Consider the following 24,163-nt stretch of genomic DNA (forward strand, 5'->3'; position numbering starts at 1 on the left):
TACCTTCACCAAACACTCATACTTCACTGAAACTGATGTCTCCAGAGTTACCCATTGCTTTGTCAGTAGCACCAGTGAAACCTCTTTATTCTTTATCACGTTTGAGTTTTTGGAACCACTTAATAGTTAACCTATCCCTCCTGTTGAAATAGTCTTTCCTTAGCTTCTGTGATACCACATTCACTTTGACTTTCTCCCTGACCGTTTTGGCAATGATGTCTCTGTTTAGTTGACTCACCTCCCATCTACCTGATCCCTAAATACTGCTGTTTCTCAGGACTCTGCGCTTGACAATATAATCACTCTGGATTCTGTCACCCACTTTCACGGCTCCAGTTACATTCTTTGTGGTTCCTAACTCTCAAATCAGTAAGTCCAGCCTAGATGTCTCTCTTCAGCTCCAGATCTCAACTACATATTTTGTAGACAGTGGTGGTAGTAGACTACATAAAATCTACCCAATTGTCTTTGGAACATTTCCACTTGGGTGTTTTCCATGCATCTTAAACTCCACGTGTCTAAAACAGAACCCATCAACTACTTTGGTTATCTATTACTACATAACAAACCATGACAAAACTCAGTGGCTTAGAAAGCAATCTGTTATCATCTCTTGCGGTTCAGTGAATTGGCCAGGTAGTTCTTGCGTTCTTACTTAGGACACTGCGATTGCTTTCAGATATTAACCAAGGTTAACCGAAGGCTCCACTGAGCTGGAAGTCCAGGGTAGCTCACTCACATGGCTGGCAGTTAATGCCATCTGTTGACCTGAGCTCAACCGTAGTCACCAGCTGGGGCACCTAAACATGGCCTTCCATGTGGCTTGGGCCTCTTAGAACATAGCAGCTGGTTCTGAAGAGGAATATCCCAAGAGGGAGCATGCCAAGAGCCTGACAGAAACTACCAGCTTTGTATAACCTAGCAGTCGCCATTCTAGGCTTTCACTGCCATCACATTCTGTTGGTCAGGAAGTCAGCAAGGTCAGCCAAGATTCCTGGGGAGGGGAATTAAACTCCTCCTCTTGACTAGGGACCTGTTATGCCATTGCACAAGGGCACGTGGGATGGAAGATACTGTTGTGGCCATCTTTGGAAAATACAATTGCCAAGCCATCTTTCTTTCCAAATTTGCCTCTCTTTCAGGGATTTCTGTACAGTACCTTCCCACATCCCCCACTCCACAGTTTTGCTTTTTGTGGTTTTAGTTACCTGTAGTCCACTGTGGTCTGAAACTATTAAGATACTTTGAGAGAGAGAGAGACAGACCACATTCACTTAACTTTCATTGCAGTATATTGTTATAATTGTTCTATTATTATCTTTTTCTTGCCTAATTTATAAGCTATCATAGGCATGGATGTATAGGAAAAAATGTAGTATATATAGGGTTTGATATTATCCACAGTTCCAGGCATCCACTGGGGATCTTGGAACACAGACCCTATGGATAAGAAGAGATTCCTATATTAGGAAATGGCACCGTCGTTCACTTCATCACTGGTCCAGGAGGCCCGGTGACTGCTTCTACTCTCTCATCTCCCGTATTTAGTCAGTCTCTAAGTTCCTTCAACTCTGACCCCATAATATCTTTTGAATCCTGTTTTCTCTCAGCTGGATATAGTAGCCTTCTATCTGCGCTGTACGTCTCCAGTCTTGCTCATCCACTCTTCACACACAAATTTGAGATATCAGTTCCTTGCCTAAGCCCCTTCAGTGACCTAGATTCTAGTCAGAAGCCTTTAAATGACTTAAAGGCTCTCCACAGTCTGGCTGTGCATCACACCATACTGCAATATAAAAACAATAGCACGCAGAGACAAGGAGTGTAGAGTTATGAGCCTCACCACCTGATGTGGTGTCCTAGTTCTGATCATTAACGCCTGTGCTACTTGGGACAGGTTATATAGCTTCATTGTGCCTAAGTGGTCTCGTCAATTAAAAGGGACTAATTTACTTCATAGAACGGCCTTTGGTCTTGAATATTCAGTGCAAATATACAAAGGTGTAAACATACAATGGTGTATAGTACATAGTAAATGCTTGAAAAATGTTTGTGGTTGTCACTATTACTATTTAATGCATCTCATCTTTACTAGACTATAAGGCAAGGATCCTGTCTGTTCTTTCACTGCTGTATACCAAGCTCTTGGCACAGTTCTGGCATGTAGTAGGTGCTCACAAAGTATCAGTTGAATGAATGAGTGAAAATAATACAACTAAATGATATGATATAAAGTATACGAAGGGCCATGCATCAAGTATATGCAAAGTACTAGTATAGAATAGTGGCTAAGAACTGAAGCTCTGCCACTCACTGTGTGCCTTTAAGCAAATTACCACTCTCACTTCCTGTTTCTTTATAGGGTAATATAAAGGTTTACAATGAGGTTTGAATCAGGTCATGCATGCAGGGTGCCAAGCAATGATTGGAACATGAAAGCTATTCAATGCATATCAGTGATTGTTTGCTCTTCATTCTGCAATTCAAGATGATGCACTTGTAATTCATAGCAAAATTTTAAGAAGACACTTCTCCAAATCAGCATCGGTAGTATCCTCTAAAGCAATAATGGAAATCCCCATCATTCGTTATTTATATTTTTAGTTATTTGAATTTTATGAAAGAAATATTATCGTCTATTTTTTAATGCATAGAATTTATTCATTTTACATTTATCTAATGAGCACTTATGATGTGCCACGCACTGAGCAAGATTCTGGGAATATAGCTGTAAAAGCAAGATGATCACAGCTGTTGTTTCCAGAGCATGTGAATTCTAGGCTAGATGGGAATCGAGCGAGTTATTACAGTGAATTAGAAAATCTCCGTTAGGGAAAAGCGGAGTGTACCCTGACAGAACATTTCAACACCAGCTTGACTTCTAAAGGGGCAGTAAGACACATGCCCAATTTTAGCCTAGGATAATTTAGGATAATAAAGACTGAAATAAAAGGCTATATATTACAGGCAGTGTAACTATGGCAAGTGACTTCTCCAATCAAAAGAACTCTTTTTGTATGGATACGAGTTGAAAAACTACAAATATGTGTGTATGTGTATATATGCATATGATTTATGCTGCTTAAAACAATTCCAATTGCTTTTAAATTTTAATTTTTTTTTTTTTTCTTTTTTTGAGATGGAGTCTCGCTCTGTCACCCAGGATGGAGTGCAGTGGCGCGATCTTGGCTCACTGTAAGCTCCACCACCCGGGTTCATGCCATTCTCCTGCCTCAGCCTCCCGAGTAGCTGGGACTAAATTTTACATTTTTGATCATCGTGTATCAACTTTCTCAAGTACTAGACAACTCTAGAGAGTTCAGTTTGACAGCAGGTTGGAGATTACCTGTGAATTAGAGAAATGGAGCTGACAGGGCTGCAAGAGCACTGAGTTTTGTTCAATATTGTTCATAGTACTTGTGTTATTACAATATGTAATAGCTCCTTAATTAGATGCTATATTGATTTTGTCCATTAAGCTATGTTTGCAAAGTAGTTATGTCTTATTTTACTTAGCTTGTGATGTAACACTCTGTATCCACAATGCTAAATTATGGCATGTGGTTGTTTATAAAAAGATATGTTCTCTCAGAGATCTCAAAGTCAGGGTATGAATCCAAGGTTAGGTCATAGAATTGGAGGGTGGGCTATTGATTGTCTATAAATGCCCAACCTTGCTTCCTGACGTCTTAATTATTAGTGCCTCTGTGGGATTTAAGATGATATTATCATTTACCTTCCGCAACAATTGCAGTTAGACTTTGACAGTGAATTTCTTTTCTACCTTTCCGTTTCACTCATTATAGGCTTGTTTACTGACATCATAGGCAGGTGGCAAATTCATGATATATATGGCAGAAAACTTAGCATTTTATAATTTTCACTGATTTTTCTGATAGCACAAAATAGTTTTCAAATAGATACCAAACCTCCTAATTACCAATATGACTTTAAATCTTCTGTTTTGTCCTTACAGCATCTAGGTTGGTAAACTATTATTTATAAAGTGTTTTTCAGTTCAAAGTACTTTTGAAAAGGCATTATCTGAAAAACTGTCACTCCACTGATGTGTTTTCATATAAACTGGGTATCACATAAGAAGGAGAGGAATAACAATAGCTTTGCGTATGTGGTCTCTCTCTGTTTTCACACTCTGACAACTGTATTTTAAGACATTAAGACTGTTGTGACACATACTTACTGATGAAAGAAAAAAATCACAGTTAGTAGGTGAAAAGACTGCTAGTGGCTCCCACATTCAGGCACAACAGGACACGTTGAAAAAAACCTTCAAGATGATACCCTATTGTGTTTGAAGACGTGGTACGTTTCACTCTTACTGTGAAGGCTTTAATTGGTTTGATTCCTAACCCACAAGCTTTGAGTTTAGAATAACTACAGGGCACTCTGTTGCCCTGTCTCTATTTTTTCCTCCAGTTTTCCTCCTTTTTCTTTTAGTAAAACCTACAGACAACCTTAGTGTTTCCTATGATCATTCCCAGGTTCAGGCTCTAGGGCTTTATGGATGTAGTGATCTCAGTAAGGGAGGATAGAGAGCCCTAGAACTGGCCTTTTTTTATTTCTTCTGAAGCCAAAGTTTTCTGGAATTCAGGACATGATGAAAGACTTCTGTGTCCAGGCTTTTATCTAAGAGGACTGATGAGCTTCAGAGGAAAAGGTTGTGCAAGTATTTACAAGTTTATCAAACTGTGTCAATGGCCCACTGACTTCCAGGTGTGTTTACCATCAATAAAGAGCATTTGAAAATGCTAACAGGAATGAACACACTTGACTTGTCCAAATGAGAGAATGGCTGTGACTTGAAAAGCAGCAGTGCCGAATTTAAAGACAAAGCCCCTTCACGAAACCCTAGTCCCCTGTATTCAAACTAGAGGCTTAAACAGGAAGGCTGCACTCATCTAAGCTGCCGTTTCAGTGGATCTTGCAGAGAAAAATCAGTGATGTCCTTATATCTCTCCATCACTGATTAGAAAGAGAGGTCAGATCTGCAAGTACCTTTTAGAAAAGACACATTCTAAGACTGTAATTCAGAATAAATTCATTCTAACTAGTGTAATAACTTGAAGCAAATAGAAGTTGACAGGCACTTTAGAGATGAGATTCATATTTCATGGGAAAAGCTAGAATAGATCAGTGGGCTTCAAACTATTTTGTTTTTGTGACCCCCTTCAACAAAATAGCTATACAAATTTAAATTTATTTATTTTTTGAGATCATACGTTTTAAAACACCAGTTTTCTTCTATATTAAATTATACTTACAATTATTAGTTGTACACATTTGACTGAAAACAACCTAATTCTTATATAAATGTGTTAAACATGTTGATAATTTGAAACACAAAAAGTGAAAATGTATTGAAATATAAATGTGTTAAACATTTTGATAATATGAAACATAAAAAGTGAAAATGTATTGAAAATACCTCTCTGAGATGAATGGGAACTTTTTTCAAATAGTTTATATATTCATAGATGAATATTCCTTATAAGAATAAAACAAAATTCAGTTTCATTTCTAATCCTGTTTTCCTTTCTTATGAATATAAACAAAAGAAATCTTGCTACAAAATAAGTAAGTGACAATGGGAGGATTTTTTTAAGTGATGCTGTTCAGTTATTTGACATTCTTATTAGTCATATGTCAAAAATCACATTGTGATCTATTTCTAAAAAATATGTTGTCTATAAGCTGCCAGTTCTATCACATTTCTCATGAAAGCAAGGAATCAGCAACTAACTACTTTGAAAAAGATTTATTACACTGTTTTTTAGAACCAATCCTTTTCCCGGTTTCTGTGTAGGATGCCAAAAAAGACTTTACCAAGGCTTAGCAAAATACTGCTAATTTTACCTGTTATTCTTCTACTTAGTGGTACTTTGTTTATCTGGTATACTCAGAATGCAGTGAAAAATGGAACTATTGCTCATATTAATTCACCTTTGATATTATAATTTTGTAATGCTTTCATCGTATTACAGGAAGATCTTACTTTATTACGCTTTATCATGCCTCCCAGATACCGTGTTTTTTACAAACTGAATGTTTGTGGCAGCTCTGCGTCAAGCAAGTCTGTCAGCACCATTTTTCCAGCAGCATGTGCTCACATCATGTCTCTCTGTTGCATTTTGGTAATTCTCAAAATATTTCAAACTTTTTCATTATTATTAGATCTGTTACAGTGACCTTCAATCAGTGACCTTTGATGTTGCTCTTATAATTGTTTTGGGGTGCCAGAAACCACACCCACATAAGACAGCGAACTTAATCAATAAATGTGTGTGTTCTGACTGCTCTGTGACCAGCATCCCCACCATCTTTCTCTTCTTGGGCCTCCCTATTTCCTGAGACAAAACAGTATTGAAATTAGGCCAATCAATAACCCTACAGTGGCCTCCGAGTATTCAAGTGAAAGGAAGAATCACACGTCTCTCAGTTTAAGTCAAAAGCTAGAAATGATTAAGCTTAGTGGGGAAGGCATGTCCAAGATGAGATCGGCTGAAAGCTAAGCCTCCTGCACCAAATACTTGGCCAGGTTATGAGTGCGAAGGAGAAGTTTTTAAAGGCAATCGAAAGTACGATTCCAGTGAGCACATGAATGATAGGAAAGCAAAACAGCCTTATTACTGATAAGGAGAACATTTGAGTGGCCTGGATAGACGATCAAACCAGATATAACATTCCCTTGAGCTAAAGCCTACTCCAGAGCAAGGCTGTCTCTTCAAATCTGTGAAGGCTGAGAGAGGTGAGGAAGCTGCAGAATAAAAGTTTGAAGTTAGCAAAGGTTGGTTCATGAGGTTTGAGGAACGAACCCGTCTCTGCGACATAAAAATGCAAGGTGAAGCAGTAGGTTCTGATGTATAAGCTGCAGCAAGTTATCCAGAAGATCTAGCTAAGATCACTGATGAATGTAGCTACACTAAACAAATTTTCAATGTAGATGAAAGAGCCTTAGACTGGAAGAAGATGCCATCTAGGGTTTTCATAGCTAGAGAGGAGAAGTCAAGGCCTGGCTTCAAAGCTTCCAGGGACAGGCTGACTCTGTTAGTGATGCAGCTGGTGACTTGAAGTTAAAGCCGATGCTTATTGACCATTCCTAGAATCCTAGGGCCCTTAAGAATTATGCTAATTCTACTCTGCCTGTGCTCTATAAATGGAACAACAAAGCCTGGATGACAGCACATCTGTTTACAACGTGGCTACTAAATATTTTAAGCCCACTGTTGAGACCTACTGCTCAGAGAAAAAGATTGCTTTCAAAATATTACTTCTCATTGACAATGTACCTAGTCCCCCAAGAGCTCTGATGGAGATGTGCGAGGAGGTTAATGTTTTCATGCCTGCAAACACAACATCCACTCTGCAGCCCATGGATCAAGGAGTAATTTCAAGTCATATTTAATTTAATTTCAACTTTCAAGTCGTATTTAAGAAGTACATTTTATAAGGCTATCATAGATAGATAGTGATTTTCCTGTGATAGATCTGGGCAAAATCAATTAAAAACCTCCTGGAGGCCGGGCACGGTGGCTCACGCCTGTAATCCCAGCACATTGGGAGGCTGAGGCGGGCGGATCACGAGGTCAGGAGATCGAGACCATCCTGGCTAACAGGGTGAAACCCCGTCTCTACTAAAAATACAAAAAAATTAGCCGGACATGGTGGCGGGCACCTGTAGTCCCAGCTACTCAGGAGGCTGAGGCAGGAGAATGGCATGAACCCGGGAGGCGGAGGTTGCAGTGAGCCAAGATGGCGCCACTGCACTCCAGCCTGGGCGACAGACAGAGACTCTGTCTCAAAAAAAATAACACCTTCTGGAAAGGATTTAGCATTCTAGATGCTATTAAGAACATTTATGATTCATGGGAAGAGGTCAAAAGACTAACATTAGCAAGAGTTTGGAACTTAATTCCAACATTCATAGATGACTTTGAGGGTTCACACTTCAATGGCGGAAGTAACTGCAGATCTGGTGGAAATAGCAAGAAAACTAGAATTAGAAGTAGAGCCTGAAGATGTGACAATTGCTGCAATCTCATCATGAAACTTTAATGGACGAGGAGTTGCTTCTTATGGATGAGCAAAGAAAGTGGGTATTTGAGATGGAATTTACTCCTGTTGAAGAAGCTATGAACATTGTTGAAATAACAACAAAGGATTTAGACTATCATAAACTTAGTAGATAAAGCAGTGGCAAGGTTTGAGAGGGTTGACTCCGATTCTGAAAGATGTTCTACTGTGGGTAAAAAGATATCAAATAGCATCCCATCCTTCAGAGAAACCTTTCATGAAAAGAGTCAATCAATGTGGCAAACTTAATTATTGTCTTATTTTAAGAAATTGCCACAGACACTCCAACCTTCAGCAACCACCACCTTGATCAATCAGCTGCCGCCTACACTGAGGTAAGATCCTCCGCCAGCAAAAGGATTATAACTTGATCAGATGATCGGTAGCATTTTTTAGCAATGAAATTTTTTAAATTAAGTTTATACGTTGGTTTGTAGAAACCTATTGGCTGGGCACAGTGGCTCATGCCTGCAATCCCAGCACTTTGGGTGGCCGAGGCTGGTGGATCGCTTGAGTCCAAGAGTTTTAGACCAGCCTAGACGACATGTTGAAACTCTGTCTCTACAAAAAATACCAAAAAGTTAGCCAGACTCGGTGGTGTGCACCTGTAGTCCCAGGCACTTGGGAAGCTGAGGAAGGAGGATCACCTGAGCCCAGCGAGATTGAGGCTGCAGTGAGCTGAGATTGGGCCACTGCACTCCAGCCTGGGTGACAGCTTTTGAGACCCTGTCTCAAAAAAAAAAGGAAATAATGCTATTGCACACTTAGTGGACTGCAGTATAGTGTAAACATAACTTTTATATGCACTGGTAAACCAAAAAATGTGTGTACCTCACTTTATTGTGATATCTGCTTTATTGTGGTGGTCTGGAACAAAATGTGCAATAGGTATGCCTGTATATGTTTTAAATGTGTCTATTTCATTAGCTCATTTAATTTATGGGAAATATCCACCATATAATTTAACTGTCAGAGCCAGTACTCATTGAAATCAAAGTTACCATTTTTTTGTTTTGTTTTGTTTTGAGATGGAGTCTTGCTCTGTCAGGCTAGAGTGCAGTGGTGTGATCTCGGCTCATTGTAACCTCCACCTCCCAGGTTCAAGTGATTCTCCTGCCTCAGCCTCCCAAGTAGCTGGGATTACAGGCGCCCGCCACCACACCCAGCTAATTTTTGTATTTTTAGTAGAGACAGGATTTCACCATCTTGGCCGGGCTGGTCTCAAACTCCTGACCTTGTGATCCACCTGCCTCTGTCTCCCAAAGTGCTGGGATTACAGGTGTGAGCCACCACGCCTGGCCCAAATTTACCTTTTGTCAGAAAAAGTCTGACTTATTTTTTCAGTTCAAATAAATTAATCTACATTTTGTTAGAACCTCTCAGTTCTGAATCCCTGCTCTAGGTAGATAGGTAGCGAGATAAAGCACAAATCCTTGTCCTAACCTTGACAACTGGAATAAATAAAGCATCATTACATTTCATGTTTCTTACCTTATTGCTGTGTTCTTGGTAGTCATGAAATTCTTCTGCAGTTGGAAAGCATTCTTTGTAGAACACTTGGACACAGGAAGGGGAACATCACACACCGGGGCCTATCGTGGGGTGGGGGGAGCGGGGAGGGATAGCATTAGGAGATATACCTAATGTAAATGATGAGTTAATGGGTGCAGCACACCAACATGGCGCATGTATACATATGTAACAAACCTGCACGTTGTGCACATGTACCCTAGAACTTAAAGTATAATAAATACATAAATACATTAATTAATTAATTAATTAATTAAAAAGAAAAGCATTCTTTGACAGTAGTTGGGGTGAGTGATAAGTTCATTAAAAAGGTTATCTCTCTTTCTTGATGTATTTGACTTCAAAGCATGCTAGTAGTCCAAAATACCGCATTGTTAACCCCACATTTTGCCCTTAATGGAACTATGTTAAGCAGGGAAAGTCACTGAAGCCCTACCTTGGGTTTATGGTGTCTTAAATAAAAGAGGCTTCACCACAAAAATACTTTTAATTTTGCCTTTTTTTGGCATACTGGAAGTTTTATGCTCCAAGACAATAAGTCATGGTAATATTTGGGTATGTGAGAGGTATGCCTTTCTTTTGTAAAGAAAGTCAACACGTGAATGTTATTGAGGGTCTATTAATAGAAATTAATCTCCTACCCCGTTCCTTATTGAAAAGTGTTAATGTTTCCTAGGGATATGGTTACCCTTTTTTAAAGACCCCTGGACTAGATGACCCCCACAGGTACTAGAACTCGAAGATTCTGTGGTGTTATGATTAATTAGGTATGTTTTCCTTACGGGAGGAAAAAAATCATCACGATTGCTATCCCATTCAAGCACACTCTACCAATCTTGGATCTTTTGTTTTACAAATGAAGAACCCTCTTTTTCTGGAAAAGAGCCACCTGTTAAATTACCTATATATGGGACTAATAGGATAAATAGATGTACTTCCCGACACAACAATGTATTCACATATCATTTCTGTGAGAAAGAGTTTAACCCCTCAAAATTAATTTGTGGAGAAAGCAACAAGGCAAGAATACCTAGCTTATTACATGGCTTTGACATAGTGAAACCGGAAACCCTGGAAATCAGAACTTGGTTACCATTACCACAGCTAATGCTCTTGGGTAAACATAATGTTTTGGAAAAAAATTCTGAAATTGGCACCAGTTTATGAATTGATGCTTACCAGTTCTCAAAGCACAGGTATGCTATTAAAACACAGAAAACCATTAATAGCAGCAATAGGGTCAACCCAAGAGAGTAGATTAAATTACATATGCTTCAGATAGTAGATCAAACTTGTTAATGACAATCAAGTATCATAGCCTTAGAAATGTATAAACTTGATGAATGAGTCTAAATATAAACTATGTTCATATTAAAATATGATATGTATACTAACATCTTAGAGGGGAAGAGAACAGCTACTCTACTCAGTACTTTAAAATTAGTTTCATGTAGAAGTCAACCAAAAGACAAAAACTTAGGAGGAACTTATGAATTATAACATAAAGAGTATTATATTATAGTATCCATGTCACGTTTTTTTTGTTTTTGTTTTTGTGAGATGGAGTCTCACTCTGTCGCCCAGGCTGGAGTGCAGTGGCGCGATCTCGGCTCACTGCAAGCTCCGCCTCCCAGGTTCATGCCATTCTCCTGCCTCAGCCTCCCGAGTAGCTGGGACTACAGGCGCCCACCACCACACCCGGGTAATTTTTTGTATTTTTAGTAGAGACGGGGTTTCACCGTGTTAGCCAGGACGGTCTCGATCTCCTGACCTCGTGATCCGCCCTCCTCGGCCTCCCAAAGTGCTGGGATTACAGGCGTGAGCCACCATGCCCCGTCTTCCATGTCAGTTTTTTAAGTTTTATCAATATAAAACTTATAAAAATAAGTATAAACTTTATGTCCTGACATTGTAAGTATATTCTCTAGGGTGGTTCAGTGGCTTAATATATCTGATTTTATATGAAATAGACAAATAAATTTAAAACTTAATAATTTAAAATAATATTTTTGTTTTAATAAAAAGCAAAGATTTTATTGAGGATTATATACAACAGATGGTTTTGGAATTCTGCAGACCTTGATTTCAGTCTTGACGCCATCACTGACTTTGGCCACATCATTTACTTCTCCGAGCCTTAGTTTCCTCATCTCAAAATGATACCAACCTCTTGGGTGAAACTGCCTGTCATGTTGTAGGTTCTCAGTGAAGATGAGTTCCATTTCTTTCTCCCCTGAATCTTCTCAGTAAAAGCTCCTTCATGACAAATGTAGGTTCCTTTGCAGAAGCTTCCTAAATGGAAAGTAGAAATTGGTCTCAGATAATTAAAATTTTCTGAGTAAAGCAAGACATCTGTTTATCTAGAAAGCAAAATAATCTCTGGGTGGTAGCATTATACATATTTTTTCTCTCTTTATTTAACTATGTTCTAATTTTGCTGAAATGAACAAGTATTACTATTGTAAAATAAATACTTTGAATCCTATGAATGATCTACAGTTTATAATCTAAGAGTTGATGTGTGGAAAAATTATAGTGATTACTATAACTCAATTTGGAAATTTTATTCCTTACATCCTTTTATATTACTGAATTGGTTCAAGAAAAATAGACCTGATAGCTACCATGATTGTGAACCCTGGGAAAGAAGAGAGGAAGGGAGATTATAAATAATGGCTTTTTATTGAGTTTTCTTGTACAACCCTCTTCTGCCTCCTACCTGGGTTATTGCAGCTGTGTCCTCACTCATCTCTTCATTTCCAGGCTTCCCACAGTTACTGCACAGTAATGCTCTTGAAACAGTGATTTCATTTCACCTCTAGCCTGCTCAGAACCTTTAATGGGTCTCCATTTAGTTATAGCTGTCCTTCACAACTGATGGTACGTGTATCATGTAGGATGCAGTAGTCCAGGTGGAAAGCAATTCTAACATTTGCTAGTGATGTATTCTCCCTCAAACCTCACATTTATCTGTAAGTGTGAATTTTTTGTGAATTGCTTCAGATCCTATAGGCCATAAACTGGGTCTGTGATTGCAGGTCATGTTCCTTAGTAATCTTCAATTCTGTTTCTCTTGATTATATACACACACCCCACCACCACACAAGAATAAGTGTGTTTGAGGCATCGAAATGCAATTTACCCATAATCAGTCTTCAAGTATCTGTTTTAAAAACATACCATAAATGACATGCACAGTAACAGAATACTAGTAAATATATACATCTTCAGGGAAAAGGGTGTAATAACACTCTTGATAGAGTGAAAATACAAGAAATCACTAGCATAAAGTATAAAGACCATATTCTTTAACCTGGTATTCAAGGCCCTCCACAGATGGATGCCACTTCCCTTCCCAACCTTATCCCGCATCCCTCCCACGACAAACCCACTCAATACCTCCTGAGAGCCAGACGCTGCAGCTTGCACTTGATGCACCAAACCTCATGGAATCCTTGTAACGGTGCAATCATTATGTTACTCTCCCCATTTTCTAAATGGGGTTTAGTATCTTCCTTAAGGTCACACGGCTAATTGTTGGCAGAGCCAGGATTCAAACCCAGGTTTGTCTGACTCCAAAACGGGTTTTCTTTATCTTCTTTTCTGGCCAGATGGATTTCTCTGCTGAGCACCAATCTAACATCTGTCAAGTTCCACGGCCATGCTTGTGATAGCGATGTTTATCCCAGCTCAGAAACCTTATCCTACCTGTTCCTCAACGTTTACCGCCAAACTTAACTCCTGTGAAATCTCTCAACCTCCAGCCTGCAGTGATAGTGCCTTTCTCTGACCCCTACTCATATGTTGCTTTAGGGTCTCACTTAATTTATCAGTTTGTGGGTGTTGTCTCCCCACCCAGGTAATTACTACTTGATAGCAGAAGCTATGGAAGTCTAGATAATCTCTACGATTCTACTCTTTGGTTTATATTTCTTTTTTTAAGTCACCTACAGTGCTGCCGCTAGCAGACACTCAGTAAAAATGAACTCAGACTTAAACTAATAACTCTTCACAGATAGTTAGAAGCCTGTCTCCCTTATCACTGAGATGAGATAGCTTACAGCTCAGACTTAAAATCACTTCCTCTGCGTTTTGAATTAACAGTTTAATTTTTTTTTAAAAAAGACAAAGTTGGTAGTAAGTCAACTTTGTTATCAGTTTTTTTTTAAGAGACGAGGTCTCACTGTGTTGCCCAGGCTGGACTTTAACTCCTGCCCCAAGTGATCCTCACTCCTCACCCTCCTGTTGTTATCAGTGTAAAAGGGCTGAAATGATAGAAGATAATTTGCCCAGTTCCATTCTGTTTCTCAGCCTTCTGGACCTGTCTGCATAATAGACAATGTAGTTATATTTCCACTCAAGGCAAATTGCAGAAATTCTGTCATGACCCCCATCAGAATAACTGAGAAAGAACCTTGGCAAAGAGGGAAAAGGGGAACACCGTACCAAAAAGAGGAGTCTTGGATCTGTTTTCTAGAAGGAGGCCATGCAGGAAGAGAAGAGATGGTGTCTCTTAACAGGTGGCAGGGATCCAGGGAGAAAAGAGGTTTTGTTCCTATGCATCAAAGATCAGTGTGGTCAGAAGTAACACAGTATGTCCACTAAGACTACAAGTGAGTTTGAAATGAGGCTCAAAAGAAAGAGGAAAAGTGATAACAGCCTACACAAAAGCTATGTGAGCACTTAAGCTTACCCTCCTTCCTTTCCCCTCACAATGCCCCAAGTACCCCTTCTCTATCTCTCTGCCAACATCTGATGTTTTTCATTCATCCTAGTATATCATTTAGATAGAACCACATGAATCCGAACCATCGATTGGTTTTATTGTTTGCTTAAGGATTGATTTAGAAATCTCCATAATCCACTCTGCCTTAATTTACACTTTGCAGTGTTATAGTATGTTTAGAATGACTGATAAGTACCAGACCCTAATCTCTCCCAAGAAATAACAAGACACATAATTTGTAAGATAATTATGTTTCAAGTGAACAGAAAGACTGTAGGTGTGAAAACAGCTTTAGTAATGGGCATACCTTGGGGGAAGTCAAAAGGATTTTAACTTAAATGTCTTACGAGCTAAATCAGAATGAGTAAAACACCAGTATCTAATAGTGGAAGCTTTTAAAGTGCAAATTTTATGAAAGTAATGTATCAGAAGATGAAATGGCTTGAGCATTTGGTAAAAATAACTTTTTCAAAAAGTTTAAAAACCTTTTTTGTTTTGTTTTTTTAAAAAAATTTTGTTCTTCATCAGTGCATCTCTTACATTCAGGAAAATTAGGTGGATTTACGCAAGAAAATAACACCATAGATTCCGGAGAACTTGATATTGGCCGAAGAGCAATTCAAGAGATTCCTCCCGGGATCTTCTGGAGATCACAGCTCTTCATTGATCGGCCACAGTTTCTTAAATTCAATATCTCTCTTCAGAAGGATGCATTGATTGGAGTATATGGCCGGAAAGGCTTACCGCCTTCCCATACTCAGGTAAGACTAGGCTTTCTTATCAATAAAATAAAAACTGCCAGTTGCATTTTTTGAAATTATTCTCTTTCTTAAGCTCAGCTGTTTGGTTAACTGTTTGACGACTTTTGAATCGACTTTCTACAGTAGAAAGAGTTTTGAATGTAGATTACTTGTTCTGAGGTTTTTGAATCAGTAGTGGGAAGAACAATATTTTCTTCCTGATTTGACTGTTTAAAATGTACTGAATTTTGTGAGTAACTTAATGAATATTGAGCATCATCTGAGCACCCAGTAAAACACCATGGATTTTCCAAGTGTTTTACAAAGATTCTATGATAATTTCCGATGATCTTATTCCTTTCATGTAATAGATGCATAACATATTCATCTCCAACACGTATTCATTCTGTTGAAAATGTATTTTTTTAGTTTATGCCAGATTTACTCTTAGTAGAGAAATGATGGGAACATCAACATAAATATGATGACATGAGCTTTATCAACTCAGGCGCCGTGCCTCATATAAAATGATCAACGCTGAGATGAAGAGGCAAGAGAGCTTTCAGAGATAACCAAGTATGATCATGTCAGTGTGGTACACAAAACAATGCAGATATCCTTAATATCAAAGAACTTTAAAGTCATTTCCCTTGCATAAAAATCCCCTCACAACAGCAATGACAGATGGAGAACTGCTGTCAATTCCACAGCCTTTTTCGTAATCTAATACAGTACCGGGTCATAGTATGTAAACTGGAAATTGTCGCTTAATATAGGTTTCATCATCTCTAAAATAAGTTATTTAAATTACCTACCATAAAATTGGAACTGAGACTTTCCCTAAGATCAACTATTACGTTAGTACATAGAGGAATATAAAAAATGTAATAGTTGATTCATTAAAATTGACAGTAGGATGAGCCTAAAGTTATATTCAATAATCAGTTTATTTACCCAGAGAATTTCATGCTGATTTAGTGTGACTTATAAAATAAGGGCTGGAGAGTTTTCATGTATGCTTTATATCATATAATTTTGTGAGAAATATTTTTTCTATAACTTAGGAACATAAATTATGAAGAAAAGTTATCACATATTAATAAAGAAATTATATCTTTAAAGAAAGATGAGTAAGAAGATTTCATCATGCTTTTTCTAATGTAATTGTGGATTTAGTTCATATACATATATTAATTTTATGGCTGTGAAATTTCTGAATATCAGGCTTTAGTGTATTCATTTTTCCTATTTAATATTTTTAATATCTATATTATTAAAGTAAATTTGATCCTTATGCATTGTATACTTCTTATAATGCACTAATGCTCAATTTTAAATTTTATATTTTTGTTTGTTTGTTGGGGCTTTGGCTTTTGTTTGTTTTGTTTTTTGTTTGAGACAGGGTCTCACTCCGTCTTCCAGGCTGGAGTGCAATGGCACAATCTTACCTCACTGTAGCCTCAACCTCCTCGGCTCAGGTGATCCTTCCACCTCAGCCTCCTGGGTAGCTGGGACTACAGATGTGTGTCACCGCCCCCGGCTAATTTTTGTATTTTTTGTAGAGATGTGGTTTCACCATGTTGCCCAGGCTGGTCTTGAACTCCTGGGCTCAAGCAATCCGCCCACCTTCCCAAAGGACTGGGATTACAGGCATGAGCCACCGCATCTGGGCTATTTTATTTTATTTTATTTTATTGTTTGAGATGGAGTTTTGCTCTTGTTGCCCAGGCTGGAGTGTAATGGCATGATCTCGGCTCGCCACAACCTCCGCCTCCCGGGTTCAAGTGATTCTCCAGCCTCAGCCTCCTGAGTAGCTGGGATTACAGGCGTGCACCACTATGCCCAGCTAATTTTGTATTTTTAGTAGACATAGGTTTTCTCCATGTTGGTCAGGCTGGTTCCGAACTCCCAACCTCAGGTGATCTGCCCTCCTCGGCCTCCCAAAGTGCTGGGATTACAGGCGTGAGCCACCGCACCCAGCCAGTCTAGACCATTTTAAATTTTAGATTTGACTCCAGTTCATCTTATAGGTGACACTGACTAGGATATAATAACCAGATTTTCTTAAGGCTAGGCACAGTGACTGAGGCCTGTAATCCCAGCACCGGGAGGCCAAGGTGGGTGGATCACTTAAGGTCAGGAGTTCGAGACTGGCCTGACCAACATGGTGAAACCCCATCTCTACTAAAAATACAAAATTAGCCGAACGTGGTGGCACACACCTGTAATCCCAGCTACTCAGGAGGCTGAGGCAGGAGAATCGCTTGAACCCTGGAGGCAAAGGTTGCAGTAAGCGAGAGATCGTGACATTGCACTCCAGCCTGGACGACAGGAGCAAAACTCTGTCTAGGAGAAAAAAAAAAAAAAAAAGCAGATTTTCTTAAGTGGAAGTCCTCTATAACTTCAATTATAGTAGACAGATTGGATTTATAGCAATTGTCCAGTGAAATATGAAAAAATATTTTCCCACTGAAACCGCATATGTGATTTTTTGTGTATAATTCAAGAAATATACCTCTAAGCTGAGCACAATAGTGAACATGTAACTTACAAATTCTAGAAAATAATTTCAGGTAAGAATTGTCTATTGTGTTGTGTACTTGAAAGGTTTATTTAAAGATTTAGTTGACTCTGCAAGTTGTATATAACATTTAAGATTAGAGAAATGAAAGGTGCAGTTTCACATTTTCTCATAATCCTTCTAGTATTTAAACACAATACATGTGATATCCTCTTTTCTTTTCTACCACAATATATGTGTTTAAGTAGGTTATGCATTTTCTTAAGCTTCACGGTTATTATAGTTTCTTCCTGTGGTTTATTCAAGATCAGCAGAGCAAACAACTGTTTCTGAGTTCAGTGTTTAAACATGAAATATTCTATAAGGCAGCCCAAATTGAACATTTCTCTGTTTCTGGGGAACATTAAATAAATCAAACTGAAATAATTAAAATTGGCCAGCCATTCAGAATAGTTGCTTGAGCTTTCACAGTCTTTGTGACCCTTTGTAAAACTGCCCGTTTGATTGTTGCCAAGGAATCGGTGGGCTCTCTTCTCCCTGGTGCCAGTTCATTCTCCTGGTCAGTTAGTGGCCTCAGGAGGCAATGCAGAGCCTTATGGTGAAGTGTACTGTAGCATTTGAGTGCATTCGCATGAAGGCTGTTGTCGAATAGGAGTTGGAAGCCTGAGTTCTAGCGTACCCTTACCACCTTCTCACTTTGTGACCTTGCAGCGTCCCTTCTCTGAGCCTTAGTGTCCATTGGTAAAATGAAAGAGTTGGATCAGATGATCTGTAAAATCTCTTTATTCTCTATATTCCAATTACAGCAAGACTGTGCCACTACCAAAGAGTTGATGTAAGGACATAGTTAAGTATTCATAGATTCTAAGAACTCATCGTTTTAGTAACGGAATTGAATTAAACATATAATCTAACTTCAGAAGTGAACCACCAAGATAACTGAAACAAAATCTATTTGTTTTTAAATGGTCTATTAGATAATCAGCATAAATACAACAAACATGGGCAAACTTTTCTTCTATTGATTTTCCAAAAGACGACTTATTAATACATTGTAGTTTAAAGGAACTTTAAATGAGGATTTTTAAAGCGTGTATATTTGGTAATATTAAATCATAAGAAAATTACCTTTAAACGGAGCTTTCACACTAAAATTGTCTCACTTTATATGAAACCTGTATCAAGTATAAGCTTTGTCTCATGATGGCTCCCGCGGACTAGTGCAATTGAAGAGTTAGCCCCAAGAATTTCTTCCTAAAAAGAGCATAAGGTCCTAAGACTCCTCTTCTCCCCAAAAATATATCTGTGTCTCCATCTTAGAAATATTACAAAGCAAAACTCACATTTGCCCTTCAGTGACCACTTTATGCCCTAAGAACAAAGATTATTAAGTATTTTTATTCCTTGTAATTTGGTAATTTTGGGCACAGATGGTCTTAGTGTTAAAGTAGGGAACTTCTTTTAGGTATTTGAATCGCCCTCCTGAATTCATGTGCGAAACACTTCTGCAGATGAGCCTAGAACTGGGTAGATACTCAAAACCTGTCAGCTCCTCCTCCCCACCATCATGCCCACTACCCTGGCCTTATTTTATTGTTCACAGTGTGATGCGAATGGTTATTTCTATGATAAAGGTGATGGTTGTGCTTTTGCCTTGAAAGACCAGCTAAAACTCAAAATTCCTCCCGTTCACTTTTTCAGTTACCGTGTTTAATGTTAGGGAAGAAAAATGTTTATATGCTTGGGTCATAAAAAGAAACTTTTTCTTGTCTCTTTGCCATGCAAATGTGTAAATATTTAAACCTGATGAGGAAATGAATGGCTTATTTGAGACAGAGTCACCATTCAAAACTGTTGAATTAATTTTCCTCTGACAATTCTAGAATAGAATTCCAGTCAAATTTTATAGGTCATGTATCCACACCAGTCAGTATTTTCATCCTTATAAGGTATAAATGAAAATAAACGTTTTTGACTGCTGATTAGGTTATACTGTTTTTATATATTTCTCACAGCTGAATTCTGTTCTGATGGAACTACACAAAAGAACAAAAAAAGGTTTTACTTAATAAATAAAAATTTTAGTAAGTCAGAAACTGAATTAGATATTCTAAGTTCTCTCCAATATTAACGATAGAGGTCTATGGTCAGTAAAATGGCAATCTATTTAACTGTGATTCTCAGAAATTCCAGCAACGGATTTTATTCCAGTTTGATTGGATTAAGAGATTCATATAATCTTTTTCTTAAATAGGCCTCTGATGAAATTCCATTTAAGAAACCTATCAGAAAGTAGAATATTTATGATTTATATATGCAGTATTATAATAATAATTATTTATATATAGTACTATGGCATATGTTTCACCATAAACACACTTCAGGAATAGAATGAAACTAGGTAACATTCTATAGACACTGAATCACTCTACTTTTAACAATTGTAATCTAAAAAACTCCTTGAAACTACATTGGAAAGTCTTTTCAGTGTCTTTCAAATTCCCTGTATTATTTCTAGTTACAAAATTTTACCCCACTATATTAACAATCACATTTTATACTTTTAATTCTTTTTTAAACTCTCCAGTCACCAATGTTCATGTCTAATTTTACTACAACAAAACTTAGGTTTAATGATGACCCATTCATAAGAATAATCAGGCACATTTACTGTTACTGCCATCCTTTCAGAACCCCTCCACTGTTTAACTGTTTAGATCAAAGATGTAAAGGCATCTTGTTACATGTCTCTAATCTAACAATAACTAAGTAAAGCCCATGGCGTTCTCCATGGTGCTTGAGATGGTCACATCAGGGTCACAAGAGAGGTGGAGTAGGGGGGGAGGAATGACCCCACTTGGAGCAAAGTGCTCTTGAGTTCACAAGCCAACCCCACCATTACCAGATGTCTGAGAGCCTGCTACCCTCCTCAAGATTCAGATTCCTTCACCTGTAAAGTGCAAATGTTAAAGCCTTCTTACGAGGGTTCCTATGAGGAACCAGCACGGAGTAAGGATTCAACAGTAGTTGTTGCTACATGAATGTTAAATCAGAGAAGACTGTACAGGGTTATCTTGTGGTCTAACTAAAACAAGGTTGCTGGCAACATGGATGGAACTGGAGCTCATTGTGTGAAGTGAAATAAGCCAGGCACAGAAAGTCAAATACTGCATGTTCTTGCTTATATGTGGGAGCTAAAAAAGTGAATGAACAGAAAGAGGAGAATGATGGTTCTCAGCAAACTAACACAAGAAGAGAAAACCAAATGCTGCATGTTCTCATTCATAAGTGGGAGTTGAACAATGAGGACACATGGACACAGGGAGGGGAACATCACCCCAGGGCCTCTCAGGGTGTCAGGGGCTAGGGGAGGGATAGCATTAGGAGAAATAACTAATGTAGATGACGGGTTGATGGGTGCAGCAAACCACCGTGGCACGTGTATACCTGTGTAACAAACCAGCACATTCTGCACATGTACCCCAGAACTTAAAATATAATAAAATAAAATTTAAAAAAAAGAAAGAGTAGAATGATGGATACCAGAGGCCGGGAGGGCACTCAAAATACGTACGACTATTATATATCAATTATGAATTTAATGCATTAAAAATAAGCCTGCTGGATTGGAAATGTCAGTTCATGTAGATTTTATGTTTGTATCCCCAAACTGCCTCAACTCATCAAACTTTTGATCAGTCAGTAGAATTAAATAAATTTGGAAACCATATTGCCCAATAAGGGGAAAAAATGGTCCCTGATGTTTGAATCCAGCCCTGTGTGGCGAGTAGTTTGAGTCCTCCTTGTAAATGCTATGCATGGGAGACTTCTACCATTTGGACCTGTCAGGAACTTCTTTCTAACATTGTGTTTGTTAGAGCAAACGAAGACAGATTGAAGAAAAAAAAAAACAGAGAAGCAGCCACCCTTTATCTTTCTATTTTTCCTCGTCCTCCCCCCAGTATGACTTCGTCGAGCTCCTGGATGGCAGCAGGCTGATTGCCAGAGAGCAGCGGAGCCTGCTTGAGACGGAGAGAGCCGGGCGGCAGGCGAGATCCGTCAGCCTTCATGAGGCCGGCTTTATCCAGTACTTGGATTCTGGAATCTGGCATCTGGCTTTTTATAATGATGGGAAAAATGCAGAGCAGGTGTCTTTTAATACCATTGTTATAGGTAAGAATAGTCTTCAAAGCAGCATTTTCCAGGCTATAGCCTAAACGCCGTGTTTAATAAAAACTAAATTATCTGTACCAATTTGGGGTAATTCTTAGGGTGTTAAAGCCCAGGTAAAATGTGAGAATTATTTTTAAACCTTTATTTGGGAATATGTGACAAACTGTGAAGCACTGGGAGAAAATATTATCTGGAATTACCTTGGGAGAGGAGAATATGTCATGAAACACTTTGAAAATCTGCATTTGAAGTGACAGTGCTTTGCTTTACTACTCAAATTATCTAGCATAAATGAAGATCAAAGTGATACCGTTTATCTTTTGCAAGAGGCAGGCTATACAACAAGTGTTCCTTCTTTCCTTTTTCTTCAGAGTCTGTGGTGGAATGTCCCCGAAATTGCCATGGAAATGGAGAATGCGTTTCTGGAACTTGCCATTGTTTTCCAGGATTTCTGGGTCCGGATTGTTCAAGAGGTATACAAGTTAGATTCTTTTCTTAAGCCGATATAAATAAGCTGTAGAAACACAAGTGATTCCAAAAACTACCAAGACAGGAAAGAAAGAGGGGGGAAGCTGGCATATTGCTTGTTCCAGCGATGTGTCTTTTCTTTCGGAAGCTCGGTGGAAAATCTGGCTGTAATTCTTCTGTCGTGTCTTGTTTCACAGCGGCCTGTCCAGTGTTATGTAGTGGCAACGGGCAGTACTCCAAGGGCCGCTGCCTGTGTTTCAGCGGCTGGAAGGGCACCGAGTGTGATGTGCCGACTACCCAGTGTATTGACCCACAGTGTGGGGGTCGTGGGATTTGTATCATGGGCTCTTGTGCTTGCAACTCGGGATACAAAGGAGAAAATTGTGAAGAAGGTAAACATGTCAATATTTACAGAAGTCTGTTGTTATCTTCATAAAGAAACAGATTGTATCTGTAATCTTTAGTTGGGCAGATCTCTTTTATACGCTTCCTTTTGAAAGCAATTTTGAAAAATCCATATTTATGAATGCATTGTTTTACTAACATTTTAACTAATAAAAAGAACAAGCACCAAAGGGCCCCTTTGCTCTTTTTCAGCAGTGTGAATCGTTCCTTTTCTTCACTTTGAGAAAGCAAGCAAACCTTTATGCCTTGAAACTAACAGCGGACTGTTGATTTTATTTTTCTTTTTATAGTTTTTTACATTGATGCCAGCTTCTAAATCTAGCATTTTGACATCTCTAGAAAGACAGAATAGTACACATAATATGCTACTGAAAAGAAGTATGACATCATGGATGTGTTCCATAGCTGTGTACGTATAATGATGAGAGTCGAGATACCATACTGTAAAGTGCAGGTTAATTGTTTTTTCAGAAAGCAAAAAAGCACCATTTCCGTTCTTCAATCAAATTGATTTTATTGATCTGCACACACAAAGTAATGCAATTAAGTCTCTGGAATTAAATTTTCAGGCCATTGACCCTACAAGTGTAAAGTTTTATTGAGTCAAATTGCTAAATTAAATCTCGTCATCTAAAGCACATTAAAGTGAATTAAGAAGGATAGAGAGTATGGAACTCATTTATTTCTCAAACAGTGTGAGGATCCCATACAGCTGTCAGTACTCAGTGGTCACAGATTTTGTTATAGAGAAGGCAATACTTATTACTCTGTGATTAGGCAGAACAGAGAGCAATAATCTGAAACCTCAAGAGCCTATGTGTGTAATTCAGGAAAATTACAAATCCTTGCAAGAGTCTCAATTACCTAAATGGCATTAGGCTGGATCTTAATGCTTTATTGTATTATAATTCTTTGCATTTTCAGAAACAAGTTCTTGAAAATGGTAGATAAATATTTGATTCTCCAAAATGTTCATGTAAATTAGATTAGGATTTAATTCTTTTTTCTGCATGCACTGTGATACCTTCTGGATTTAATAAAATTGTTCTTTTCTTTACACCAGCCGACTGTCTAGACCCTGGGTGTTCTAGTCATGGTGTGTGTATCCACGGGGAATGTCACTGCAGTCCAGGATGGGGAGGTAGCAACTGTGAAATCCTGAAGACCATGTGCCCAGACCAGTGCTCCGGCCACGGAACGTATCTTCAAGAAAGTGGCTCCTGCACGTGTGACCCTAACTGGACCGGCCCAGACTGCTCAAACGGTGAGGCTGATAAATGCAGTACAATCGAGTTGCTTAATACTGTTTGGCTAAAGGTGATATTTTAATCTTTAAAACTCCCTTTTTAAACCTAATACAAATTTTAGTAAAGTGATTCTTTATGGAAATAAATATTAAAAGTAATGATATGTAGTTGCCTTATACAAAAGAAGGAACCAGGCTTAGCCAGTTTGTCACTAAAATTTCCCCTTTAGTATTATGCGGAGACTCATCTTTCATCTGCATAA

The 24,163-nt window shown here is 38.4% G+C and overlaps 1 protein-coding gene across 16 annotated transcripts in view; it reads left to right on the forward strand.

Moving 5' to 3' along the window:
• Positions 1 to 24,163, forward strand: part of TENM3 (teneurin transmembrane protein 3) — a 2,735,422-nt gene that overhangs the window by 2,588,416 nt on the left and 122,843 nt on the right. For all 16 annotated transcript variants that reach the window (XM_034959455.3, XM_063604002.1, XM_057302221.2 and 13 more), the window contains 5 exons: positions 14,894 to 15,108; positions 21,571 to 21,781; positions 22,153 to 22,254; positions 22,447 to 22,641; positions 23,718 to 23,918. In XM_034959455.3, coding sequence (XP_034815346.2) covers positions 14,894 to 15,108; positions 21,571 to 21,781; positions 22,153 to 22,254; positions 22,447 to 22,641; positions 23,718 to 23,918 — 924 coding nt within the window. The remainder of the gene's footprint in view (positions 1 to 14,893; positions 15,109 to 21,570; positions 21,782 to 22,152; positions 22,255 to 22,446; positions 22,642 to 23,717; positions 23,919 to 24,163) is intronic.

This window comes from Pan paniscus, chromosome 3, assembly GCF_029289425.2.
Source record: "Pan paniscus chromosome 3, NHGRI_mPanPan1-v2.0_pri, whole genome shotgun sequence".
Classification (NCBI taxonomy): domain Eukaryota; kingdom Metazoa; phylum Chordata; class Mammalia; order Primates; family Hominidae; genus Pan; species Pan paniscus.